At 46.2% G+C, this 25,313-nt stretch overlaps 1 protein-coding gene across 1 annotated transcript in view; it reads right to left on the minus strand.

Moving 5' to 3' along the window:
- SIM2 (SIM bHLH transcription factor 2) overlaps positions 1-21,954 on the minus strand; it is a 63,528-nt gene extending 41,574 nt beyond the window's left edge. The window contains exons 1-4 of the mRNA XM_054165891.1: positions 21,645-21,954; positions 12,588-12,670; positions 9,592-9,681; positions 3,336-3,444 (exon numbers count right to left, since the gene is read on the minus strand). Coding sequence (XP_054021866.1) covers positions 3,336-3,444; positions 9,592-9,681; positions 12,588-12,670; positions 21,645-21,819 — 457 coding nt within the window. The 5' untranslated portion in view covers positions 21,820-21,954. The remainder of the gene's footprint in view (positions 1-3,335; positions 3,445-9,591; positions 9,682-12,587; positions 12,671-21,644) is intronic.
- Between the last annotated feature and the right edge of the window lie 3,359 nt (positions 21,955-25,313).

The raw sequence follows: 25,313 nt of genomic DNA on the forward strand, positions 1-25,313 counted from the left end.
ACTTATCCAGCTACAACTGCTGAAATAACAGAACTAAAAATGTATATATGTATCTGAGAATTAGCTGAAGAAGACATCTAGAACAAGCAAAGTTACACAAGCCAAGCTGTGAATCTGTGTTATAAGCATATGCTTCTGCAGAGCAATACTGATTTTGCTCCTGAGTGATAACACAGATTGGTGAGATCTATAATATAATAAAGTTATAAAAGGAAAGGTTTTATTTGACCCAGTGACTTGATTCAGATATGTTTTAAAAGAGAGAAAATCAAACTGAAATTTTATTTAAAGAAAATAAAAGTTCTTTAAAAAGTCTTTTTTTCCTTTATATTGGAGGAAAAAAAAACTTCACTCAATTTCTCTCTGTCCTAAGTTATTTGTAGAACTCCATGGTATGTTTTTGTTTAAATATTAAAAGTATCTACTAAGATACAGCAGTAGTTGCTTCATTCATGTTATTCAGCTTTGATTTCTGTAGGCCAGGTAGTTTCGGGTTATACCTCAAGATATAGATGTATAAAATCTGTACACAGCAGAAAAGAGAACTACTGGCACAGGGAAGACAAATACAAATAAATATTGAGTTACTTTATGCTTTTTTTGTGGGTTGGTTTTTTTTCTTTTTAATTTAGCTCTGGATATTTTATACACCCACTCTGCACATTGTATGGGGAGAGATGCACGGCAGTAAGATTTGTAGAGGGATGATTTTGTGCAAACCAAAACATACCTTAACTCCTTTATTTATCTTCTCCAAGTCTAGTAATCCCCCCCCAAGGACACTTATCTTGAGGTTTTTTATCAATTTCCTCTGCTACACAAAATTTTGCACAAAATATATATAAATGGGTCACATTTCAAAGCAAATTTTCCTTTACTTTTGTACTACTGAGAAAACAGAGCTTGATGCTAATAACAAGCAGCATCTCTGCAGAAGGAGGTGAAGAAAGCTACAACGAATGAGACGTATACCTGGGGCTAGTTATACCACCAGAAGAATTTCAGACTGAAAGATGCAACTGAACTGAAATTAACAGATTTTCATTGTGCGTGTAGTCTTTTCAGACACAACCAGAACAGAATTACAGTTCACAATGTCTACAATTTTTTAAGGAAATGAAGAATTTGATTGTAAATAACTTAAATGAGAGAGACATGGTTGTTTCAGAAAACAAATGGTAGCAGGAAAGATAATCATCCAGGAACATGCAAATGTAAGCAAGGAACAATATCTAGTTCTGAATGGAAAAGAAAATAAAAATCTTTCTGGAACTTTAGTACTAGTGTGCTGTGTCACTGCTTCTAGTAAATCAGAGTCATGATCCTAAACAAAAGTTAGAGGCTTATTTGTATTTGACATAAAAATTAAGTCCAAAGAGTTGCCTGTGACTTTAAATTTGTAAAAAAAATCCCCAAATAACCAATTATAAAGCATAAAAATTGTAGTAAACCTGAGAGACTATTGCCATTGGTGAGACAACAGCATTAATAATGTCCTACTGCTAATTCTGGATACCAGCAGAAAAGCATGAGGAGCATCTGAGGGAGCTGGAATTGTTTAGTCTGGAGAAGAAGCGGCTGAGGGAAGACCTCATTACTCTCTAGAACTCCTTAACAGTGTAGTGAAGTGGGAGTTAGTATCTCCTCCTCTCTAGTATAGTGTGATAGAGTAAGAAGAAATGGCCTCAAATTGTGCTAGGGGAGGTTTAGATTGGATATTAGGAAACAGTTCTTTGCTGAAAGAGTGGTCAGGCATTGAAATAGGCTGCCCTGGGGGTGGTGGAGTCACTGTTCCTGGAAGTGTTAAAAATATGTGGACATGGCACTTTGGGACATGGCTTGATGGCCATGGTGGTGTTACATCCACAGTTGTACCTAAAGATCTTAGAGGTCTTTTCCAACCAAAAAAATTCACTGATTCTATCCCCTCTGCTTATGAGTAAGTTAGGGGGGGGAATTTTGGTTGGTTTGGTTTTTTTCTTTTAAATGTCAACACCAAAAACCTAAATCCCTGACAGAGGGATGAGCAAAATGAAATAGTCAAGTAGCAACTAGAATCAGAAGAATCCAAGAGAAATAAGGTTTTTCAAGATACTAAGAGGTACATAAGTCAGCCTGTCTGGGGAAAAAGAACAGAGAAGGAGGCTAAGATGACTCTTTCATTTACACCACTCAGAGCAGTACATTACACTTCCAGTGCATCAAACTTCTCTGCATGCAGAGACTACATGATAAAATCACAGCAGAGCTGTGGTAGGATCACCAAGTACAGAAAATGCACTAAAACTGGAAAAAAACAAATGCCTGTTACTAAATAGAATTGTGATGTCAACCCAAAGCTCCTCATGCTGTTAGAAGCTGAGCCCTCAGAAGACCAGTAAAAAAAAAATAGCAGGATAATACTAATTAAGCAATTATGAAATATATGTGAAAGCACATTGTACATGATGGAGCCAGGTTATTTTTTAGTATTTTAAAGTTCAACTAATTGACCCCCAAACAAAAGCTACTGAAGAAGATAGTGCAAAGATGAGCAGATCTTTGTTACTGTTTGACAATTACACCACTAAAATAACAATTTAATACACAAATGGTTACGTTAATATTTATGTGTGGTGGCTGAGCACAGCCAGGTTGGACAGTCTGATCCAGGTGTTCACATAATCAACAAGAGTTCTGCTGTCTTCCCTGACTCTCCATCCAGCTTAGCATCATGCTGTATGGGTGCACATGGGTGAATCATCTGCAGCACCTGAACAGGATGTGTGAAGAGGCTAGGTGAATCAGTGATCCAGCATCAAGGCAAGAGGACATTGTACTCCTGGAGAGATCACTTTTTAAATGAGAACTTCTCAATCTAGGTGAGTGACAAAACCCATTTTTGCTCTTCCTGCAGTGGAGGGTATTAGGTCTTTCTGTTTGGTCAAGTTTTTAAAATATTAAAAGTTTCCTCCCATTTCCTGATTGCTTAATGCATTATTCCTCCTTCTTTTTTTTTCCCTGACAAGAGTGCATAGCTGCAGCTGTATATAGCAAGCAGATTGCAATGCTTCTTCAACCTCATCCACCATGACCAAGTAAAAGAGGCAAAATGGTCACTGTGCAAAATCTAGAAGCCTGGTTAGAACACCCTAGACTCCATGGCACGGAAAGCATTATTTAGTCTAAGATCCTTTATACCCTTTACTATAACAAACAAAACTCCTGGATCACAGTTTTAAGTTCATGCTCCTCCTGCATTCATGTACATTCAGATAAATAGGAACGTGTCCCATTTTAGAGTTGTTACTTTTACAGTGGTTCAGTGGTAGTTTGATCACAGATCACACAAATACCTTGTAAGAGGTGAGGATGAAGAGGCTGATGAGCAGTAAGAACAGCTGTCATCTCATCGTGATCAGAAGGATGTATGTACTCATAAATGCTATTGCCAGTAAGCTCCACCTGCAAAGAGACATGCAACATGTGAAGCAGTGCAGCTGGCTATTTCTTTTTCCCTGTCCCAAAAGTGCTGTTAACTAACCTACATATGCTGACTGCATTTGGTAACTACACACAGTTTTTAAAACATAAGTTGAATATTTCAAAACCATGTTCCAAATTATACCCATTAATCTGAATTAATTCCTTCATCAGCAGTAACTAATATTATAGGGGCTTTTGTGGGAATTTTGGGTGATGATCCAGATACAGAAGAGCTGCTGTTATGGAAATCTGTCAGATGAAGTGAGAAAACAAAGCAGCTATAGAAATGATAGATTGACACAAAATGGGATAAAGTCTCTGTGAACTGTGCTAATGTCTCTCAAGAAGACAGATATCCAAGAAAAATTGCTTCTGCAGGTTCCCAGAAAATACCACCTGCCTCTGGCTGGCAGCTGAGCCTTCAGAGCCAAACCACTACACTGACACGATTACTTTGTGTCTTTTCAAAGCCAATCCACCACATTCAATCGACAGTAGTGCGATGGGCTCAGAACAGTAGCCAGTGAATTCAAAAGCCAATCTACTGCAGATTTTCATGGGCACAGGATTGAACCTTCATTACTTTACATAAACATACACAGTTAAGACTAAATCTGTCTTAAATATCGCCCTCTTCTCCCTCGAACTCACTTGAACTTTGCTCACACAAGAATGTATTTTTGCCTTTCTGACTGTTATGCCAGTAGCACAACTGTAGCATAAAAAACCTGAATGGCATGCACCGTATGTCCTTTTAGCTAACTCCACTTGCCACGTATAAAACTCACCAACAAAAGTCTCCAGATAGATGCAGTAATTGATTTAAGGAGTGAACCAATACTTTGAGCCTGTGTTTTAAATTAGTGTCAGGCTGCCCAATTGTTCAGTGTGGCCTGATGTGCCTTGGGCCCCCAAGATCGGAGACAGCTGAGAACTGAAGTAATTTAACCTATCATTCTGAGCCAATCCTACTGGTTTGCTAAGATGTGTGATTTGCCTTTTCTTTGGAATAAGTGATGTTGTCTGCCCTTACAGAACAATCTTTTCCCAAAAATGTTTCTCATCATTCCATTTTCTGCATTATTCATGGAATGTCGCTTCCTAAGGCTTTGCAAACTAACATTCTTTTTCTGTCTATCTCCTACTCCTTCTTTCCAACAATACCTCCCTGCAAAAATTAAACCAGCAACACTAATTCTAAACAGAATAAAATTTCACTGAATAAGGTAAGAAAGAGGGAAGGGGAAGGGGAAGGGGAAGGGGAAGGGGAAGGGGAAGGGGAAGGGGAAGGGGAAGGGGAAGGGGAAGGGGAAGGGGAAGGGGAAGGGGAAGGGGAAGGGGAAGGGGAAGGGGAAGGGGAAGGGGAAGGGGAAGGGGAGTAGCTTCCTTTGTGTAATTTTCTCTGAAAGATCTCCCTAAAAAGCATTGGCTGTTCCTTTTCAGGATTGTAAGAGGTTGTAACCTGTTACAGTAACACCCCTTATTCAAGCATTAGTGACAGGGAAAGGAAGGAGAATATAAAATCTTGCTGTGAGCCATGCTTCTGTTTGTTTTTAATTACATTAATTTACATGGAGTAAAGAATGTTGTAAATGTCCATAACTACCTATGTAAATATCATAACCAGATACGGACACATAAACCAAATGTTTAGAAACTTCTAATAATTGTTATGCTGATAGACCTTTTAGTGGTCTATATGCTTATAAACCAGAACATGAGAAAAGAAATTGCAGAAATACACAGCTGTGGTCAGCATTCAGAATGAAAGGAGTATCACTTGCGACTTGGTTCTTATTTTATCTTTGGCTAATAGTGATCTTGATGAAAAGTATGCTTTGCCTTTGAAATGAAAATAATTGTATTGGACAATGCAGCTTCCAAAGCTCATGGTTGGCTGGCTGTGTGCAAACAATCTCTCCCTCGTTGTAAAGACTTTCTCACAAAAACACCACCAAGTGACCTGACTAGTAACATTAGCTGCGGTAATCCAAAAGGTTGTGTTGCACCTCTGCTGTGATCAAGTATAAATGACAACCACATCAACATCTTCAAAAGCTTAGCTCACAGGTATCTCTTGCTTTTCCAGAAGTCACTACCTATTTCAAAAGACCTACTCACAGAAATACACATTTGTTGCCAGGATTCACAGAACTGGACCCAAGGTCACAGTTTTACCCAAACTGTAATTTGGGTCCCAGTGTTTATATATAAAATTCAAAACTAAAGAGCTTTGTCTAACTAATGACTAGTTTTTCTGGTTATACACATAGGAATTTCTACCCCGATGTATGCATTTGCAACCCCAGCAAAATCAGCGGGAGGTGAACATACAACACTGAAACCAAAATTGACTGTAAAAATGCAAGTGGAAACATAAAGCCGTCAGCAAAGAGATGGGGGCTATGTAAGAGTCAAATAACCAAAATATGTATACATCATTTCAAAACTGACCACAGTCTCCTGCTACTCATAGTGCCTGCATGCTATTTTAAAGCCTACAATGAAACACTGAGAAGTTAAAAAAAAAAAAAATAAGTAAAATATGGTTCAATTCATAAGCCTTCTAAAACCCCATGCCTCAGACTTATTAAACCAGCTTCCTTGATGCAGCTTTTTAATGTCTGTAAATACCTGCTTACTACCAAATATTGCTGTTTCCTCCTAAGAGGTTTTTTTATGTGTAACTCAGCTGCACATATTTTTCCTGCCAAGAAATGATTCATAATAAACACAGAGGACTAAGCAGATGGATCCTAGAAGAAATAATTACATATTTTGCCTTTCGTGTACTTATTTGTTGCAAGTAAAATAAAATTAGAGAAGTTCAGATGTTTGTGGTCAAGTATTTCAAGACTTATCAAAAGTCAAAGATTAGCTTGGCTCTCTCACAAATCCAGAAAATGGCTGGAACAAGCCCTAGACTTTCAAAATTATATAGATATGTATTTTTCACCATTGTTTCCTAAAGGGATTTTCTACTCCATTCTTTGGGCTCTAAGGTGAAAAAAATTCCTTAGGGAATTTGAACCTATTTGTTACCCACAGTAGAAAAAAAAAAAGGGCAAGAAGCTCACTCTTTCAGCTAGTACAAGTCGAATCAACACTAGTCTGAAGCCAGCTAAAATTAGAGGGAGATGGAGGAGGGGGACCTAACCATCAGTATTTACAACATTTACTGTTACTCTTCAGAGCAAAGGCAGATCAAAATCCAAAGCCACAAATTAAGTGACAGATCCACAAATTAAGATGTAGCCCTTTCAGGAATACCATTTCTGCTTCTCTGATGCTCTAGGCAGAAGTGAGTGAAGTAGTGCTGAAAAACAAGCCTTATTTAATAAATAAATAAATAAACTAGCCGAACTATACTCGCCATTGAAGGGTTATTCAGAAGCTCTAATTTCTTTCTGCTGAAGTCAGATTCAAGATCAACTACAAGATAAAGTCTGTCCAAGAATATCCTGCAAAATGTTTTTAAATGGACTTCTATTTACTTTAAATACACATTTGTTTAAACAAATTGCACTTTAACTGGAAATTGATGTGTGGACTAGTTAATTGTCAAATTATTTAATAAAGGGGCCTTTGTAAGCACATTCTAAAAAAAAAAATTTCTACAATCATCATCACTTTGATCTCAGTTTGTATTGGCTGGAGCTCTGTAAGAGCACTTGTTGAAAGCGTAGTGTGGGATTATGACTTGGTGAGGGAGACTTACAGAATTTGCTCCTACAAACCAATCTCATTCTTGTTAATGTTAGTGGCAAAACTCCCAGTGATTTCCAGAGAAGTAGGAACAAGAACTCACTTAGAGCCCTGGGAAGCTTACAGGAATATGCTAGTATCAATGTATTAATAGCTTAGCACATTGGGGTAGCCCAGAATTAATGCTAGTACTACGTAAAGCAAAACGGAACGCTGAGAAAAAGCAAGAGCAGACCAGATGACAAAACACAATGAGGAACAAGGGGGGAAAAAAAATCAGTGCCCTGTTTAGCTGGGGGTTTGTGTTTATAAATAAAAAAACTGCACACTGTCAAATTGATGGAGCATCCAGTGTTTTTATAGTCTAAAACGCTCTTAAATTTCACATCCCCCTTGGATCCAAGATTTCTGAGGAGTTCAAGTATGCATCCCATTCATCTCTGCCACAGTGAAGTACTTGTGATTTTGCTTATTAAACTGATTTCAATAAGAAATTTGACCAAATCCTCTAGTTTCCCTCTGCATCTCTTGCAACAAGGCAAGACAGATATTTATATGTGTAATACACATAAAGTTCAGCCTGTGCACCATGGCCATAAGGACATGAGGGCTAAATGTGACTTCAGTTCCCTTCTCTTGAATGTGACAAAGTCTGTTTAGTGCCATATTGGTCACATACTTCTTTAATTTCACCAGATGACTGGGCAGTACTGAGCCCTACAAGATCTGATTATTAGATATTTCTCAAAAAGAAAGAAAAGAAAGAAAATTTCTGGACAAAACCTACAAGATCAACACAGGACAGGGAGACTCTCCTTCAGCAAAGACAGATGGAAATGTTCAGTGTTTTGGAATAATTGTACTGACTAAATTAATCTATTCAAGCAGCCAACAACACTGTGGGTCTTAAAAATAAAAATAAGAAAAGGCAAACCCCCCCTTTTAGTAAAGCTTTTGATTCACAGTAGAAAATACGACCATTCTCTAGGAAAGTTTGTTCTAAAATAAAGACATATATAAACTAACTTGAACGTGCATTAAATGTTATGAAACAACTAATACTATACTGCAACCAACTCAACTGAACAAACTGCTTGAACTAAGAGTGTTCTCTGTTAAATGTCGCCAGGAAAAGAAAATATCAGCTGGACTGCTGACTCTCAACATTATTTTTTTCCTAAAAAGAATACAAAAATACCCATGGATTGTAGTTGCCCTCGGATTTAGAAGTGGTGTTTATGAGATTATATAACTTTTTCTATACTAGTCAGACTTAATTTGTTTCTCACAGCTACTAATTCTAACAGGACTATACATCCAAAGAACTTCACAGTTTTTCAATCAAAAATATTGGTTACTACCAAAATTAAAGCACATATATAATCCCAAAACTCAGCCTCTTTCTCTGTTTATCAGAATAGCCACAGAGCATATTCCCCAGACATTTCCAGAACATCCTGCTCTCTCTCACTTTTTCATCTCCTTATTCTTCTTCCCTCTGCTATTAAATCCTTATTTCACTTTATTTAACTCTAAGAAGTGTTTAAGCTGCAACTGGTTGTGAAGAAATGCTTCTGTTTGTTACAAGTCTCATTCAGGGCCCAGTGAAATTAATTAGGAGTTTTTCTATTGGACTTCACTAAGCTCAAGGTCAGGTGCTGCCAATGAATTTGTGCATTGCATTTACACACAAAGGTATGGAAACTTGCACTCTGCAATAAATTTAGACTATTTGCCCCTGTGCCTATCCCAAGAAGGCAAAAAAATTAGAAATGTCCTTCTAAGAAAAAAAAAAAAACCAAAACAATAAAAAACCCTTATACTTCTTGTGCAGAACAGTAGTAAACTGAGTTTTATGAGTTCTATCACAACCATATAAAACGCTTTACTGAAAAGACCACTGAGCTGGAAAAACTCAGGAAAAACTACCCTGAATTCCATGTGAACACTCATAAATCTGCCCCCCCTTTTCTTTCTTTTCCTAAAGCACATTTACCGTAAAACTCATGTTCCACATCAGATTTCCCCTCTATTTCATAGCAATTCTCAATATCTCACACAATCTAAAACATACAAACTTGAATTCTACACTTTATTTCAGATGGATAGTGTTACCACACAGGCAATAGGTTTGGGTTTCGAGTTCTGTATGCATCTGTAATTTGCAATATCATATTATTTATTACCCTTCTGAAAGGTAATGAGGAGTAAAATACAATGAACAAGTAAGATATAAAGACAGACATGATGTGGTTTTAAGTACAAGAAAGTTGACTATTTGAATAAGGATATTTGTCACAGAATGAAGTTGAAGCTTCAAATGCCCCTAAAAAATGATATTGTACATGAGGCAAGATACCAGTGTTAGGTTCCACATCTAGTGTCTGTATTTAACAGATGAACAGTAGAAATCTCTCATACCTGAGATAAACCAAGATGTACAGATGCTGTTTCCGAGATGTACATTATTTTGCCATCTGATGCTACCACAAAAACAAAGCCATCCAAAGTCTGGAAAGAAAAAAAAAAAGAGCAATATGTGTGGTTAAAAGCAGGCAGTCTTGTTAAGCCATTTACAAGGAAGAACATTTTGGATTCCTTCGGAGGAAGATTGCTGTGCAACTTCAAGGGCGCAAAAATAACAGCAACATTTAAGGAACAGAAAGGTTTATCGAGTGTTGTTGCTACAAATTCTGTGACATATGCACACTTTGTGAAATCCAATTCATTCCCCCTACAGATGCTAGCTTTACTGCTTCACTTTAACATTCTCCTGTTGACTCTGGTTATTTTAGTACTTAGTACAAATCCTGAGCTATGTGGTACTTAGGGGTAAATCTAGTACTACACAAGCCATTTTTTATGGTATAATTGGCAGACACAGCTTACCACTATTTGCAATATATTTAATGATACCGTGAGCAATGCTTTAAATTTCTTTGACTATATTTTTAATAACGCCTTTATGAACAGAGGGCTGTCTGCTCTGTAATTATGTGAACCTAGGAAAAAGAAAGCAAAGTAAAATAATGTTCAAAACTTCATCACACTTGAGGAGAGATATTTTTGCTCATTAAACTATTTTCGTACAGCCTGTGAATCTTGACTTACGGTAATACACAATGCAAACTTCAGATCCAATGCTACAAATTCATATCAATGGGATGTTGACTAGAAGCTAAATATTGCTTGTGTGAGTAGAAACAGAAGTTCAATTTAGTCTTAGATCAGTCATACAAGAAAAAAACCCCAACAATATAATTGATACAAGTCAGACAAAACTCACCATGATTTGGACATGCAAACTATCGTTCTGGGGGGCACTTTGATTCTGCAGTGCCAATTTGAGGCATTTTTTCAAAAGTATCTGATATGCTCCTTCAGAAAGTATTCACTTTCTCTAACCAGTTTAGGAAGCTTTGAGCAACAAATACATATGAACATCATTGGAAAATACATTTAAAAGAGAAAAATAGGGGCTTTTCAGCACACAGATGAAACAAACACTTGTTTTAATTCATCTCTTCAGTCAATGAACCAGGAGAGAAGCAATAAAAACCTGTATGCTTCATGCTCTTACAGTGCTGCTCCAATAAGAAAATACTCCAAATTGTTCTCAGGCCTACTAACAATTCTATAGCATGTAATTGAAAACAGGTTACTCCTTGCCTTTACTTAGTCCTTTTATATTTTTTTTAACATAAATTTAATTTTGTAGAAGTATTATAATGGGAAATAAATTATTGCATGCTTAGCCATAACTTTGCTTTTAAACACTGTCATTTTGCAATAGCTCTGCCTAATATCATAACTAAAACCATGTCAATGCTTCCATTACTGCATTATATGGTACAGTAGGTCTCTAACTTTCCTATACAGAATAGCATATTGAAGCTGAAACTTCACATGGAAGGTTTCAGTCTAAGAACCTTTTAAAAAAACACCTTACAGTTGATGTGGTTTTATTAACATGTTAAGAATTCATAATTCAGAAATAACTGAACTGTAAAATGAGTATTACAGATGATTAGCATATAATGTTATTTAAGTTTATTTAATGCCAGGCAAAATGTGAAATAGTGAATAGGGAGTCAGAGCAAGTGTAACAGCAATTATTTTTGTTATATAATTAGATATGTATTTGCTACATAAATTAGTGATTCTGAAACAAATGATAGGACATAAAGCTTTCAGGGCTAAAAATACCTCCGCATGAGATAATATTGAACTTTATTATTTCCATTTACTGTATGTGGTCAGTAACGTGTGCTTCAAATCACTCCACTGAAAGTGTGCCCTCTTTTTTCACTTAACGAGAACGGATGACACCTTTGCAAGACTGCAGTAACTAACTAATTAACTGTCCAGGGCATTTCCGTTGCCCTGGACATTTTCCATTTTCCCCATCTATCCCACCCTGCCTCCTCTTTACCTCCCCCGGCGTAGGCGGCTTATAGGGAAGGAGGGCAACTACCTGAGGGGGTTGCAGACAGCCCGCCGGCCGCAGGGGCTGGGGTGTGAGAAGAGCAAGGGGGACAACGGCCGAAGTTCGCCCCGAACGCCACCGGCTGGCGGGGCCGAAGGAGGGCGAGCCCGCCTGGCAACTCGGCGAGAGGAAGAGGCCACAGTTTCCAGTGTTTCTACTGATTTTTTTTTTCTTCTTTTTCTTCTTTTTATTTTTTAATCCCCGGCCTATGCGAACAGTTAAAACAGCTCCAGCTCTGTGACCACCAATTAACCTCCCACAATAAAAACGCCCGTTAAATGATTACGGTTTACTAGGTCTTTAAAATCGGGGGGAGAAAAACTTGCTGTATTAAGTTTACGTGGTGGGGTTTTTTGGTTTTTTTTTTTTTTTTTTAATAAATAAATAAATAAATACGGAGCTAAACGTTATTATTTTTCTTTCCCCTCCGGTTGGCACGCACGCCCCAGCTACGATTTCCTAAAGTCTCCTAAGCGGGGAGAATTCAGAGGAATTCCAGAGCAGATCAACGGGATTGTGAACAACGGTATTTTCAGGTGCTAATGTCCACAGGGGACCTAATCCAGCTGTTCACCCCCTACCTCAGGAGCCCTACTCTCCCTCACAGGCTCCCCCTCTCGAGTGACCGGCGGAGAACGACCATACCCGATATCCGGTACCCCTTCAGCCTAAACGCGCTGCCGCTCTCCAGGGGCTGCCTGCGGGACATGCCCAGCAGCTCTGGGGCGCCCGGCTACCGCTTTTAAGGCTGAGAGACGGTTTGCGTGCACACAAAGATCTCAGTTCTACTAATTTTAAAGACGAACAAATAAATAATAACTGAAGTGATTGATGTCTCAGTTTTTCTCCTCTCATGGGCAGTGAGAGGAGCACTCAGATTTCACTCAGAATCCTCTGGCAGGGCGGGGGAGAGGAGGAAAGCGTCCACTACCTGAAGTAAATGGGATCCGAGCTCCTTGGCCACATTATCCAAGGGCCCTATCCTGCTCGGCTGTCCCCAGGCGTCGCCCAGACCTGCAAGGAAATCAAAAAACTAGTTAGAGCAGGAATCAGAGCCGGGCCTGCCCTGATCCTCCGACGGGACAGGCGTCTCCCGCGACCTGACACCTATTCCCACTCCTCCCTCGAGGAGCGGGCCAGGCCGAGACGTGGGGGGGTCGGGACGTGGCAGAGGTCGAGTCCCTTTTACACACGCGCGTGGAAAGGGAATTGCTTTCTTTATAGAGGTCCTGGGGAGGGCACCCCCGCGGACCCACTTTCTCTATGCCCAAAGACCCCGCCCGCTTTTCAGCGTGCTTCCAGGGAGGCGACTGCCCCAACCGCTTCCCCTCGCCCACCATTCCGGTACGGTCTTGCCAGCAGCACCGTCCTCCCTTCCCCCGAGGCCAGCGTGAGGGAAGACCGGCCACACTGAGGGCGAGCCACCGTGGAGGTAGGAGCGGAGCACCCAGCCTGGCCGCAGCCTTGCCAGGAGAAGCAGAAGACCACCTTGTGGAGTGTTCCCAAGCAGAAGGCACAAGAAGCTGCGAGATACTTGCATGTCTTCAGTTACTGCTCGGGCCACACGTGCTACCCGCGGGAGGTGCGGCAGGACGGTCGCTGACACCCGAATGCCGACTTGCCCTCCACGCCTACCCCCCACCTCCGCACCCGTGCTCGTGGCCAGCCTGGCCCCGGCCAAACCCCGGCCCCGTTAACCCGGCAGGTCCGATCCGGCCCCGCCACTCCACCACAGTGCTGGTCGGTGGACTTTAGGGGTACTCCGTGTGCCCGGCGCTACAGCGAAAGGTTATGTTAGAGCTGTCTTGAGGGAGGCTTGAAGCTAAGGGAGGGGGCAGGCGAGGAGTGAATACTAGTTTAGGTTTGTTTGTTTGATTTTCATTTTCTCCATGCGAAGAAGGCCTGCGCCATTTCCGCGATGTAGCTGCGACCGCTACTCTTGCCAGCTGAAGAGCTGGAGGCTCACGTCGGCACCTGATGGCAGGCTCTGCATCGAGCTGTTGCCATTAGAGTGCACAGATACGCTGGTGAGAAAGGAACGGATGCGACCACATCCGTATATGCTTCGGGTTTGGAAAGAAAGGACAGCCCTTAGGGATACAGCAGCGCTTCTGAGAGTCCACGGAGCCCTAAGGGCGTTCCTGCCCTTGCTTTCCTGCGTCCGAGCAGCTCTGCCGGTGACGGGTACTGGCGGCCCGGTAGTGCTGGCGGCCCGGTAGAGCTGGCGGCCGGGGCGCGCCGGCATGGACTTCACAAGAGCCCTGGCTGTCTGTGGCCGGGGCCCCGGTAGTCACGCCCGCGGTGTTTCGCGTGGACGCACGTGCGTGCGATGGGTGCACAGTCCTCCGCCCTTCATCACGGGCGGCCCTCGGTGTCGCTGCAAGTGGATGTGCCGCCATGAAACCTCCCCGACTAGATGCTTTCAATGAAACCTCCCGCCGCAAGCTTGCAGGGGCAAAGGCTGCTGCAGTTGGAACCCCACTCGTCTCCGTTGAGAGAGGAAGAAGCTGACAATCTGAAAGAAACACCTGCCCGAAGCTTCACCTCTGGAGCCTGTTTCTAAACTCCCCGCCTGTGCACGGGGCCCGCCCGGCCCCGCCTGATCCCCGGTCCTGCTAACCCGGCAGGTCTGATAGCAGATCCTCCCGGATACGGCTATGCTTTGGTCATGAGTCCGCAGGCAGCCCTGGTCTAGAAGTGATGAGAGCCTTTCTCCCCGTTCTTGAGGCGTCCCTTGGGGTGGACATGGTTTCCCACCGAAGGAACGGGAGGCGGTGGAGAGGACGCGTAGCAAATCGTAGCTGCCTTTGGTACCTTCCCTCGAGTTCTATTTTGTTCCAGTGCCTGATATCTGCGAAGCCTGGCTCCACTCCCGTCTCATGCCGGGCAAGCACAAAGGAGCCTTCGGCTCCCAGAGCCAAGCAGGGTAACCCGGGGACCTTGGCCGGCCCTGATGTCTCTTTTGTCATCGCAAGGCAGTAGCAGCACGCGGGGTCAGACCCAATTGGGTCTGCCTCCTCACTCCATGTCATTTGCTGCGGCCGCCCGCACAGAATTGCACAATGTGCGGCTGCGCTTTCCAGTGGGCAGGGGAACGGCACCTTTCCTTCCCTGAGGTGTTTGACCACGCATTGGGAAATTTGCTTTGAAAAAAACTCAAACGAAATGTCGCATTTTGTACTGCTGTTTCTCAGTTCGCAGCATGGAGAAGGCTTCTAAACTTCCAAGGACCTGTCAAAATGTTCTTCCTGCTGCTTCCCCTGGGGTGGAAGTTTTGAGGATCACAGAGATATCCTGCAGCCTCTTTCCCGAGACGGTAACAAATGCAAATGACAGTCAATCCTGGTTCTGCGCGGCTTGCCCTTATTTCGATTTACTAATTGCAAATCTCGAAACATGGGATTGTAATCCTACAAAGGGCATTGCGGATAACCCTGTAAAAACTGTCCTGGAACGAATCCTAACTTTCCGAAGGAGAAAGCAGATTTACTCTTGCAGCAACTTACGAAGAAGCTGTTTAAGAAGGCAGTGCGTCTCTGCCGCACCCGTGCGTGACAACAATCCACTCTCTCCTGCCCATCATGGCTGGCCAAGTACTGTTTCACAGCATCCCCCAAATCTGTACTATTTTTGAGGTTCTTTATTAACCCAGACTAAAGAGTAATCACTCCCATGGATTGGTTCCCTTTGAAATTATAATTTGGAGTTGCAATTGCGAGCTCTCGCATTTGGCAGATCAGCCTGGTATTCGTCTAAGCTTATTTTAAAGCCGACGATTTTATCATTTAATCCACCAGCAGATCGCTTTAAAGGTGGAAACGAAACTAGTAAAATCTTACTTTCGGATAAAGGACTAAAGCCCATTAACTTGTCTTCCAAGAGATTTGCAAACGCGCGGCATATGTCCTGTAAACATATGGATGCAATAGACTCCGCCGAGCTGCTCCTGCCCTGCCAGTAAATAACGCACATTTTCGCTCACTGGGCTGGAGCGAGGCCAAAAGAGCTGCCGGTACACAACGAGCGTTTCCTACACTGCCTGAACGCGGTGTGAATTTGCTCGGCTGGCCCGAGCAGGGAAGGAGCCTCGGGCGGACAAGACTGACGGCTCTCCAAAAGGCCTGTGCAGCCGGTACGGTGCCGGACGGGTCATTTCGAAAGCATAGTTTTTAAATGCTTCATTACAGCACGAATTATCTGTTACATTGGCCCAGAAAGCGAGCGAAAAGCTGCCTCATCTTTCCTGCAAATACTGGAAACATCCGTGGGGGTGGCTTGTCCGTCGAGAACAGCCTTTTTGCCATATGCTAAAGCCCAGGGGATCGCCTATAACCAGCGGCTTGGGGCGACTCCGGGCGCTACCGGTAGCGTGAAGCCTGGAGAGCCGGAGCTGAACTCAGCGACAGAGCCTACCCCGGCGGGCAGGAGCTGGGCACGGCTTGCACTGTCTGCAAGGAGGATGACTTGCCCGGCCCAGGTGCAACCTGCTCTTTCCTGGCATCCCTCTGTTGGCAAATGTGGATGAGAAGACCCTCTCTTTGATTGCCCTTCATTTACTGATGTCTGTAACGAGCACCGAGCCTGTCGCCACCGGAACCGTGCTGGGAGGGCAGGACTGGCGCAGCGGGATATCTGGCAGGCAACGCGAAGGAGGAAATAACACAGTTGTGCCCACCAGTCCCTCCTCGAGCACGGGGTAGCAGGTTCCGCTCAGACAGCGGCGTCCTAGGGACAAGAGAGAGGGTTTTGCACAAGTACCTCACAGTATGTGCTTTTTCCCTTGAAGGTTCTCATGCGAAAGCGTCTCACTCCCTTTGGCAAACTCGGGCGCGATTTCCCTCCGACACTATCTTTTGACATTTGTCTGCTTTCAAAAGTACCTTAGTATTCACTTTGTACCATTTCCCAGTTTCCATGGAGAACGGGGTGAATTAAACCGTAACATGATCTAGAAATATTTGCGAACAACTCACACCTTTGCTCTCCAAATATATAAATTAGTATAGACACACATTTGAAAGCCAGATAACTTTTCTGCTTGGGACTCTGCTAAAAGAATTACTTAGCGATGCATTAAGTATCGCATTGCTCTGTAACGTGGAGTATTTCTTTTGTGTCTATTGTTCCCGGGCTCCCCCGGAGAGCCTGGTCCCACCGCGTTATTCAGTCTCCATCTCTCACAAGAAACCTGGGTCAACTACAAGCGCCAGGATTTTCAGCTCCGCCTTTCCTGGCTTTTTGTTTGGGGTTTTTTTTTTCCTGCTTTTTTTTTCTTTCTTTTTTTTTTCTTTCTCTCCTCATTTTCATTCCCCAGAGTGTTGTGTCTCCCTCGGCCGGGAGCTCAACGGGGAATTTACCGGAGGGACGGCGAACTGCCAGTCCAGGCACCCGCCGTGGCCGGGACTGGGGCAGCCCCACTCCTTCGTTCAGGCGAGATCCAGTGCTGGATAGCAAGTGTCCTGTCAGCCCGTGAGGCGGGTGAGATAGCGGGGCTCTGGCTAAGGGGCAGAGCTGACACCTTGCCCCAAGATCTGCCTGCAGTGGGGAGACGTATCTAAGCCCCGACGGCACAGGCTTGACAGGCAGGTCTATAGTCAAAGGGGAGCCTCCAGCCTCGGTACGGGTAACCTCTGGTCGGGGCAGGAGGCTCTCACACTGGGGTCACCTTGGTAAGGATCAGGGCTGCTTCAGCTCAGCTTTGGCACTCGTGTGCCAGGCCATCGGCCCCCTCTTTGCTGGCCTCACCGCTGGAAACACAGGTGAGAGCTGGGCGATAGGACATAAAGTTCAAGACTTTAGTTTAAAACAAACAAGCAAACGAACAAACAAGCAAGCAAGCAAACAAACAAACAAACAGAAACCCAATCCAAAACCAACCAACTGCAAACCGAATAACCCAAACAAACAAAAAAGAGGTAAAAAAAATAGAAGAAAAGGAGCGGGGGGAGGGAATGGCCAAGTCCCAGAGAAAAAGAAAGAACCAAAAAACCAAACCAGAACAAAACAACAGAAAAGTCCTGCAGGACACTCAGACGAAACCAAACCCAGAGTGCCTCCAGATCATGTTAGCAGGCCCAGAAGCGAGCGCACGCCAAACAGCGAGGTCCCGGGCAGAGCCACAGCTACAAAGACTGTGACCCCCTCCCACCCTCTCTCCTTCCATTTCTTCCTCCCTCCCTCCCGGAGTGATGTTCCCTCCGCTACCGCTCGTCCCCGCACCTCACGGCTGCCGGTTCCCGCTTGGCCGCCTGGGAACGGCCGCGCAGCTTCGAGGAAGCCCTAATGGCACTTTTGTTTTAGTAAGACGTTTAATGCCACCATTAGCGGTTAGTACAACAGAGGCACGGTTGCGCAGAGGGATTTGCTAGGGCTTTAATTAATTAATTAATTAATTAATTAACCTCTTACGAATGCGTATGAAAATTAGATTAAATAGCTGCAATTCGCCTTGATTTTCTTTAAATACACGTTCACAGTCAGCTTTAAATATGGACAAAAAACTCTGTATGCTCCCAGTAATTTCTGTTGTCTGTGGTTTGGAATAAGAAGATGTTCTGTGGTGCATATTGTGTTTTGGGTCACTTATTACTTATCCCGCATCCATCCAGTTTAAACGTCCACAAAGGTGTATTTTTATAGTCACTTTGAGAAACTGCATCAAGTGGAAAGAATGGAGAGGATCACAGTTTAAACAGTCTGCCACAACCAGGGTACGGAGAATCGTGTGTAATTTATTCTCACGTCTTTTTCTTTCATTTTCTCATATTTAGGAAAAATAATAACATAAAATAAAAATACTAACAGTCGTGACAGAAGTCCCGTGGTATATTTTTGTTCTACAGTAATATACGCCTTGGCAAAAAGTCAAAACACAAGAGAAGATGATCTTACAGAACTGGAGCATGGGGGAGGCTGTAGGCTGTCATCTTCCCAACTTTAGTTCATGAATCTGAAGGTCAGACCAAAACCTCATGGCAAAATCTGTGATACCAGAGCAGGGAATTGTGCCTTCCAGGGCTCACATTTTGAGTGGAGAAAGGACCTGGAATGTAAATCTTTCTCTCTCACTACTTGGAGACTGTTTGAGTGCTTCCACGGGGTGATCTGTGTATCTTTTGGAAAGCCCTGGGTGGGGTGAGTATGTGGAGGCCTGTCTGAACCCTCTCACAAACTTTGTGAGAGGACAATGAGACTAGATACCTCGGTGAGGGTCTCAAACTTAGCTATATACTAGCTCTTTCTGAAAATAAAGTGTGGGGGGACAAACAGCAGAGTTATTAAAAACACAACCCTCTCTCTCTTCCCCTCCCACCTAGACAAAACTGGAAGCCAGTTGTATAACTGAACATTTCCCTGGGCCTAGCACACAGGCTGGAGAAGTCTCAGGCTTGTCCCTCTCTGCCACTGAGGGCTGGAAGAATTTAGCTCCTTTGAGCCTTACAGTGAGGTGATGCCACAGTGCCAGGCAGCTGAGGAGGCCTGGAGTGCTGGCCTCATGGTGGCTGCCTCTTCAGGGGGACACCCCCCGGGAGAGTGCAGGTGGCACGGGTTCCACTGTCCCGGGAGCAGAGGCTGACGGGTGTTACACTCCCACTTCCATTCCAAGCCCCAGGACCTCAGACGTGGGTGTCGTGTCACCCATTGTGTGTCTTCCATCCGTTCTCTCCTATCAGGTCCACCATGCTCAAAGGGGCACTTCCCCCGGGTCTTACTGCCCCAGAATTTGAGATGCCATGTCAGGCAGCCCTTTCTGGCTGTTGGGCTTCACCCCCTTCCCCTCTCAGTAAAGCCAACTGGAAGCCACCAGTTGGATACAGGGTGGGAGGGGAGGAGGACCTCCCCTTCTGTCTTTCCGCAGATAAATCCCGAAAGAAAGTGAAGTTAGATTAATACGGGACTGCGTGCCGTCATGCAGGATCCCCCGACACCAAACATCCTACTGCAGCCGGCGGGAGAGCAAGCACTGCCTGAATCCACTTCTCTTCGGCTGCCCCTTCTACCCTCCACCCTCCCAGGCACTAAACGCACGGCTCAGGGCCTGAGGAAGTTGTTCTCCCGACCTGGCATCCTTGGAAGCAAAGCTTTGGTTTTAAATGTATTTCCATCCGTACTTAAGACGATGAAAGATCAGGAATTCACTGTATGCATTTAAAACGTTGCTCTTAATAAGCAGGGTGTGCGGAAACGCACGCCCGGCCTCTTTAAGGAAGACAGACACATAAAACACACCCGAGCTGTGGGTATAAACCTGCTCTCGAGGCCGTCTTGTTGCTCTTGAGGACCAGTAGGGCTGGGAAAGCAAGGACACATCCAGCAGCATCTTGAAACGTGCCACTTTTCTTCCCTCCTAAATCAAAGCCATTCGGGGCCATGCTCCCTAACCACGGCCGGCGAGTGGCCCCCCGAAATTACTACGAACCATTTCTCATTGGGAAATTTCCCCATGGGGATAACGGCTGAAACTACAGCGGAGCAGCACCTCGGTTCTCTTTGCTGCGCTAACTCGGCGTGATTCGAGAACGCACGCTAAAGGAGCCCTGGCTTTCTGTAGCACGGCTTCTACTTGCTTTCGAAATTATTGAATTAGATGGCCATAACGGTAAGCTTTCCTCGGTCTGGGCGTGTGTGTGTGTTTGTGTGTATGTGTGAATTTCGCCGCCCTTCCCCTATCTTACGTTTAATTTATTTTTTCCCCCCCCCCTTCAGACTTTTAATAAAGCTCCTTAGAAACCGCGACGGAGAACAAACCTTCCATTCCGGAATTTGCTAATTCCTTCACCCACCCACCCCTGTCCGAAGAGGCACAAACAAATGACAAAGGGGGAGCAGGGCTTTATTTAGCCACCCGCAGACACTAACCAGAGTTTCATTTCACGCCTCCCATCAGATCAACGGCTACACGGAAAGAATCGGCGGCAAATGTCCCCCCACCGGGGCCGGCCGGCTGCCTGCCCGTGTCCAAAGCGGCCCTAGCCGTGTGCCCTTTCGACACTCGGAGTGTCGGGGGTGCTGTTTTTTACCAAACCCCGGAGGACAGCGAAAGTTGCTGTGTTTCTCCGAGAAGAGCTGCCGGAGACACCGGCGCCCCTCACGGTCCCGGCCCCACAAGGCCCCGGACGGGGACAGCGGCTCCCGGCCCCACTCAGGGGCAGGTTGGGCTGACAGTGCCTCCTTGCTCTCCCTAGCCCTGGGAGAAGTCAGAGGGCCCTGCTAAGCCGCCTCTTATTTCCCAGCTCGCTCCTCTAACTACAGCAAACTCTAACCAAAACAAAATAATAACACACACTATTTATTTCCTCCGAGGCCACGCCTGGGCACCGGCAGGAGCGCCGTGCCGAGGGGCCTTCCCCCGGGGGCCAGGGCTGTTGCCTCCCGGGGCTGCAGATGCCGGGCACTGCAGAATCGAGCCGAGTCCCGGTCTCTTCCACACGGTCCCCACAAGTAAAGACAGAGCTGAACCGGCAGCAGAGGAGGAGAGGGAGAAGGAACCGAATGGCTCTGCTCCCCTCCACCGCCGAACGAGTTCCCCGACCCCTCGGCCAGCTCGGCGCAGCCTTCGACCGGGGACCCCGCGCAGCCAGTATCCCCGGGTGAGACCCCCTAGGGACTCATCCTCCTACGAGCGGTCGCGGCGATCTGCTTTCGGGTTTAGGCCTCACAGTACCAGAGCTGCTACTTGCATCCCCCGGCCCGCACGCCGCCCCCGCGACAAGCGCTGGCTTTCGGGCAAGGCAGCGCTGCCTTTTCTCAGGCAAGCGGGCTCTCTTCCATCCCCGGCAGCTTTTCCGTCGTTTGCCACCGGGTACTGGGACCTCTGCAAACCGCTCCCCACCCCCTTCATCCCAGGACGCAGAGGCGATGCGAGCTCGTCTCGGGGTATGTGCCCCCTCCCTTTCAACTCGTTTCGGACCACAGTGCTGCCCCGTCCCTCCTGTGTGGGCCGGGCGGGAGCTGGACAGCCCCTCCCGGGGAGCCCCGGAATGGTTACCTTCGGGGAAGACTGCTCGCATTTTCAGGTAGCTGGTGGTGAGGCGGATGATGGACGCCTTGTCCAGCTGGGAGGTGATGGCCGAGGGCAGTGGCAGGAGTTTGGCCAGTTCGTAGAATTCTCCATTTTCTTTTTCCCGTCTAGTCTTTGCCGCGTTCTTGGACTTTTCCTTCATCGCGACTACTGCAAGGCGAAGATGACACTGGCATATTAGACCCGATTCTTCCGAATTGCAGGGGGCATGGATTTCGGCTTCACAGTTAGTATTTTCGTTTAAGGAAAGGAGGGAGGGTATTCACCCAATTCAAATTGGAAAAAAAAAAAAAAAAAAAAAGAAAGAATGGAGGGGGAGAAAAAAAAAAGGGAGGAAAGGGGAGGGAAAAAAAGCTAACCCAACAAAATAAAACCAACACCAGCAGAAATGGTGCGAGGATGGGGGAAGCGATCTCTGAGCCACAAGCACGGCAGGCAAGGCAAGCCACTCGGGAGACGGCAGTTCTGCTCTGACCCTGCAATACCTAGCGCCTCGAAAGCGAGATTGAAAAACCTACACGAGCCACGGTCCTCTGCCTGCAGCTGGAATCGTGTCCTCTCCTCAACAGGGAGCAAATCACAGGGATCCCTTTATTGAAGATTTTCTTCTGCTCAATCCTTCCCCGTCCAAAAATAGTAATAAAAAATATTAAAAATAGAGCGTCCACGCAAGAAATCATTTGGCTAAGCTGGCTGAAACATTTTTGGACAATTTGTCTTTTAAAATTAAATAAGGAAAACAAAAAGGAAAGAAAGAAAGAAAAAAAAAGAAAGGAAATGAAAAACCGCGCTGCTCGTTTAACGAAGCGCAAAACGATCTGGTCCCGGGGCCCAAGGTGCCGAGACGATGACGAGTCGGCAAGGCTGCCCTCGTTAAACAAAAGTCAAAGCCGGTATGGAGGGAGCTGATGGCTGGAGTGCTCCAAAATCAGAAGTTTGCATTTCCTTCAGACGCTTCCCTCTCGGTCAGCTCTCGGCGGGCAGCGGCTGGTCCTGCGGCAGAAGGAGGCTTTCCCCTGTCCCCGAGGGGCTGCCTCAACGCCAGGGCGCGGGGAGCTCCGAGCACTTCGGGGCGGCTGCGATGATGGCGGTGGAGTTGGGCTGGCGGCGGTGGTCCGGGCGTGTGGGGCTACTGGAAGCGGGGCTGTTCCCGCCGCTCCGGCCGCTGAGCCCAGCTCCAAATGTGGTTCTCATGCGGAGTCAAATTAAAGGATCCGTTTTCCTCGGGACCAGTGCCATTCAGCGTTGTCTCTTTCCAAACAAGTCCGAGCGCTGGCAAAGGAGCGGGATTGATTTTGTTGGATTTATTTATTGGATTTTGCCCCCTCCTTTTAAAGAAAAAGAATTTTCAAGATCAGGAATTCTTTCTTTCTTTCTTTCTTTCTTTCTTTCTTTCCCCCCCCCCCCCTTTCTTTTTCTTTCCGTTTCTTTTTTATTTGTCACGTATTTCAGGAGCAAAGCTGTGGTTCTTTCTCATAAACATGCCTTTCAAAAGCAAAGGGAGGGTTTGCTACATTCACCTCCTACAAGGAGCAGCGATCCTCACCATACGGCAAGGATCGAAGGTAAAATTCTCTTCTTGGAAATTCTAGCCTTCAAGCTTCAAGCCTGAAAGCAGAGATATCGCTCTTTTTTTTTTTTTTCCCTTTCTTTCTTTTTTTTTTTTTTTTACCCCTTTCCATTGTTCTTTTCCTTTTCCCTCTCCCACTCCCCTGTTTTCTTTCTTTCTTTTTCTTTTTCTTTCTTTTTTTTTTTTTTTCCTCCCAGGGGCAGAAGGAGCTCTGCAGTGGACCCCTCGGTTAATTCTTTAGCAAAGCCTGCAGAAAGCCAGGAGAGCCTCAAAAGGGGAGGGGATAATGTATCCGTGACGTGTCCTCCTGCGCAGCGCCCTCCGAGGGACCCAAATACAGAGGAGTCAGAAAAGAGCCGCAGTTAGCACTTACCATGGTACAGGAGGCCGGGGAGGGGGGAGCCGGGGGCGGGCGCCGTTTACTGTTGCAGCCTGATCCCGCTCCCTGCGACCGCGGAACGCCGCGGAGACCCACGGCCCCTTCACCCCATAACCTGCAGTCGCTCACGAACGAGCTTGGTTCACCGGCCGTGACCCCTCAGCGTCGGGGAGGGCGTCGTACTACCCCAAACCGCAGGAGCTGGGACACGAGCATGCCCACGCGTGTCTCGGCCCGGACGTGTCGCGGCCTCTACTTCACCAGACTCATTGCACCGCCATTAAGTCACCTGAACACTTTCTCCTGTTGTCTTGGCTCTGGGGAAAAGGGGCAAAAGTGTACCTGCATACACGTATGTAACCGTGTGTGTGTCATATATGCACATGCACATGTATATATAGCACACATTTCCACTATTTATTCACACTATACATATTTTGCATGTACACTATACGTGTGAGTAGGTATGTGTGTGTATACATATATATATATACACACACATGTAAGTACATGAATACATTGACAAGCACACACACACTTGTTTATACACAGCCTCTCGCACTGCTGCATGCGAGGAGAGGAGCAGCCCCGGCCCGCGTTCCCGGGGCAGCTGCGGGCGCTGCCGAGGGGCCCCGCTGCCCACCCTACCGGTGCCGCACCGGCAGACGCTGTTCACCAGCTCTCGACGTGACTCTTCACTGCTCGATGGGCAGCCAGTGACCGGGGCTTAACCTGAACATGAAGAAATACTTCGAGCGGCCGGGCTTTGCAGGCACCTCTTAGACCCCCTCCAGGTAGAGGAGACCCGGTGGTGGCCCCACGCACTTCGGTGTGGGCAGAGCCGGGCGACGCGGCGCTCACAGGGCTCGGAGGTAATTGCATGGCTCGGAGACACCTTTACAGAAGTTGTCTTGACACAGTGGCTGCTAAAACAAGAGCTATGCTCAGGTCCCCTGTCACCACCAGCGCCAGGATTAACCCAGGATTTAACATGGTCCTAAACCAGTGGGCTGTTGGCAGGGGCACAGGCGTAAGGACACCCGCTGTCAAGTGGAACTGGCCTTGTCCAGTGGCTCCTCGCAAAAGGAGGTACCGCGAGCCGGTTGAACACGGACACGGACACGCGCGGGTCACGGCGGTGCTTAGGGAGCTGAACTGCAGCCGACGATTAAAGAGGAGGACAACACATTCAGTGCGAGCAAAAGGAGGGACCAGGCAGTGCGGCGGTCAGAACCCGATGAAACGCGGCTCTGCAACCGCGGACACAGGGAGGGCACCGAGGGGGGGTGAGATCACCCGTTTGCAAAACACAATGCACTGGTCCCTAATATTAATCCCCGCTAGAGGCCCGGCCGGCAGGCGGGTGTGTTTGCTTAAGCTCGCCCGCCCCTCTGTAATTATCCTATTACACCAGAAAGCGCCCGGCCCAGCGTAGTCGAGGGAAAGGGCACGCTCTTTAACCTCCCTGTCGCTGGCGGAGGCCCCGTCTCGGCGGGCGGGACTTGCGCGGCCCCCCGTACCGGCACTGCTGCCGCAGCTCTCCTCTCTTTGGCCGCCCCGGCCGGAACGCGCTGCCCGAGGAAGCCAGTTTCCTCTCCACGCTCAGGGAACGAAGAGTAGGGAGGCTGAAGCACCTTCTGCATCTGTTGCTTGAAACATGGGTCAAGGAGGTGGGGAGCAGCGCCCT

This window comes from Dryobates pubescens, chromosome 12 (genome assembly GCF_014839835.1).
Source record: "Dryobates pubescens isolate bDryPub1 chromosome 12, bDryPub1.pri, whole genome shotgun sequence".
Taxonomy (NCBI): Eukaryota; Metazoa; Chordata; class Aves; order Piciformes; family Picidae; genus Dryobates; species Dryobates pubescens.